This window comes from Mytilus galloprovincialis, chromosome 1 (assembly GCF_965363235.1).
Source record: "Mytilus galloprovincialis chromosome 1, xbMytGall1.hap1.1, whole genome shotgun sequence".
In the NCBI taxonomy this organism is placed as follows: Eukaryota; Metazoa; Mollusca; class Bivalvia; order Mytilida; family Mytilidae; genus Mytilus; species Mytilus galloprovincialis.
The window spans coordinates 128,748,070-128,750,627 of record NC_134838.1 but is presented as its reverse complement, the minus strand read 5'-3'; the positions used below and the strand labels follow the sequence as shown (position 1 = coordinate 128,750,627).

General features: G+C 32.8%; 1 protein-coding gene across 1 annotated transcript; it reads left to right on the top strand.

The window, feature by feature from the left end:
• Nucleotides 1-1,716, top strand: LOC143059002 (interleukin 17-like protein). Its single transcript, XM_076232472.1, has 2 exons — nucleotides 1-59; nucleotides 581-1,716. Exons 1-2 carry the CDS (start codon nucleotides 57-59, stop codon nucleotides 1,154-1,156), a joined length of 579 nt encoding a protein of 192 aa, XP_076088587.1. The 5' UTR covers nucleotides 1-56; the 3' UTR covers nucleotides 1,157-1,716.
• Nucleotides 1,717-2,558: the final 842 nt, after the last annotated feature.

The following is a 2,558-nucleotide window of genomic DNA, read 5'->3' as shown; positions in this document are numbered from 1 at the left end:
TCTCTCAGCAAGTAACCACACCAATTCAACATTAACTCCCAATAACTGCTAGCATTATGGTAAGTTTAATTATGACTATACGAACTTAACATATATTATCTGAAGTCCATTACTATGGATTCTCTTGAATATTGATCATATGTATTAGAACTTCAGAGAGTTCATGTTTAACATCTTGAAAAAAACACATAAGACATACAATTAAATAAAATTATCCTTATTTTAAGGTTGGTTTTCCTTAAATAATTTTTCTCGAATCTTTCTACTATTTGAAATTTTCAAACCGACCTTTAGGGCTAATTTGGAAAGTGCGATATGACCTTTATTTTATAAAGAATATTCATTATTAAAATTAGAAGTACTGTTAAGACCAACTTGGCTTGTAGTTACTGTGAAATAATCATCATTTCAGTACAAACATGCCTATTATAAAAATCTAGAACATATAGACGTGTAGCTATAATGTTTTTTCTTTTACAAATTGTGACTTGGATTGAGAGTTGTCTTATTGCCACTAATATCATATCTTCTTATATCTATTTGGACCAATAAATATTTGACTTTGTTTTTTTATTTACAGCTTGTGTATGTCTCTGTCGCTGTATTGTGTTATACTGCTCTAGTAGTTTCAACACCACTGCCCTGTCAAGACCCAGCCAACCTCGACGGGATGTGGAAAAAATTGCAAGCTGAAAACGGAAATAACGTATTGGAACGTATACCTTATGAGGTTTCCAATCTCAAACAAGAATTAGTCAATGGGAAGTTAACATTTGGTGAAACATCTTGCCCAAGTAATTCGTTAGAGTTACTGAAAACAATAGGTGCCTCTCTATATCACAGATCCACATGTCCGTACTATTACGTTATGGAAGAGGATACTAAACGCTATCCTAAAATGATAACAGAAGTACGCTGTCGTTGTCAAGGTTGTCTAGAGAAATCAGGACAAAGCGATTTCAATGTATGCGAACCTGTAACCTTACCTATGAAAATGCTTAAAAACACGGGAGTTTGCGAAAATGGTGTGTGGAAGTACGAGCCATACACGCACCATCTACCCGTTACTTGTACATGCGCAGTTGGTCGTGAAAAAGAAAATTCTATTCTGATGACAAGTCCTCCAGTCGGTGCTGATGGGCCTGAATCCATGTAAACGTTAACAAACTTACTATCAATGGAACCGGATCAGGGTAAATCATGGATGTAGAACAAATCCAGATCAATGTCAGATTCGATCTGAATTCATGTAAACGTTAACCAACTTACAACTGAGTCAGGGTAAAGCATGGATAAAGAACAAATCCAACTCAATGTTATATATAATATTGGTTACCATTGTCTTTCAATCAATCTTGCCGTTATTCCAGTATGTGTCCCGTGTTCACTGCCGACACTATATTCTAAGAATATGATGTAAATGTAATAAACATTAATGAAAACGTGAAGTGTATGTGAAGATTGAAGTGAATCTGTTGACTAAAATTACTAAAATGTTGTATATGATGCTGTGTAATTAACATTGGTAAATATGTGTATGCTATGAACGGATCTGTTAAAACATATGTCTCATTTCGTATAAACAATACTCACCAAATTTGTGCCACATTCAAAGCAAATGCTGTGACAGAAAAGTACATTATGTTATCTTTTTTACATATTTTTAATAATTTATTTATACATGTGCATTTAATAAAATTTGTTAATAACTTAAGATAGCATTGTTTAAGACTCTTTTATAAAGGTACAAAAAGTAAAATCACAAAAATACTGAACTCAGAGGAACATCAAATTAGAAAGTCCATAATCACATGGCAAAATAAAATGACAAAACACATCAAAAACGAATGGCCAAAAACTGTCATTTCCTGACTTGGTACAGGCATTTTCAAATGTAGAAAATGGTGGATTGAACCTAGTTTTATATCGCTTAACCTCTCACTTGTACGTAGCGTTATACTATGGAATGATCCTTATAAAAAAGTACCGTTATCTTTTGCAATACAAATACTAAAAAGACACACACAAATACAAAATAGTAATTCATTTATATATAGAAAAGCCGCAATGGGCTTTATATATTTAATTTTCTGGAGATGGGTAAATTGTAAAAATGAGTGCTCGAAATGTTTTTGTGTTTGTTTTTTTTTTGTGATTATTAGTCTTAGTGTTTCTGTTGTTTCGTTGTTTTCCTCTTATCTTTGATGTGTTTTCCTCAGTTTAAGTTTGTAACCCGGATTTGTTTTCTGTCAATCGATTTGTGACTTTCGAACAGCGGTATACTACTGTTGCCTTTATTTGTAAAGTCTAACGTTTGATTAAGTCTGTTTCTGTGAATTTCCCCCTTTTTTAAATTACCTTGAGCAGAATAAACGGATAAAAAAGTAAAGAAAAGGGAGGAACATAAGCAACAAAAAAAAAAAAAAAACAGCGAATGATGGCCAAAAAATAAAAATAAAGAAATGAAGAACCCCAAACAAAGACAAACAAAAAGCTATGCGACCAAAGGGGACCTAAATTTCACAAATTCGTCTTTGACTGAGGGAGTTGGAATCTTA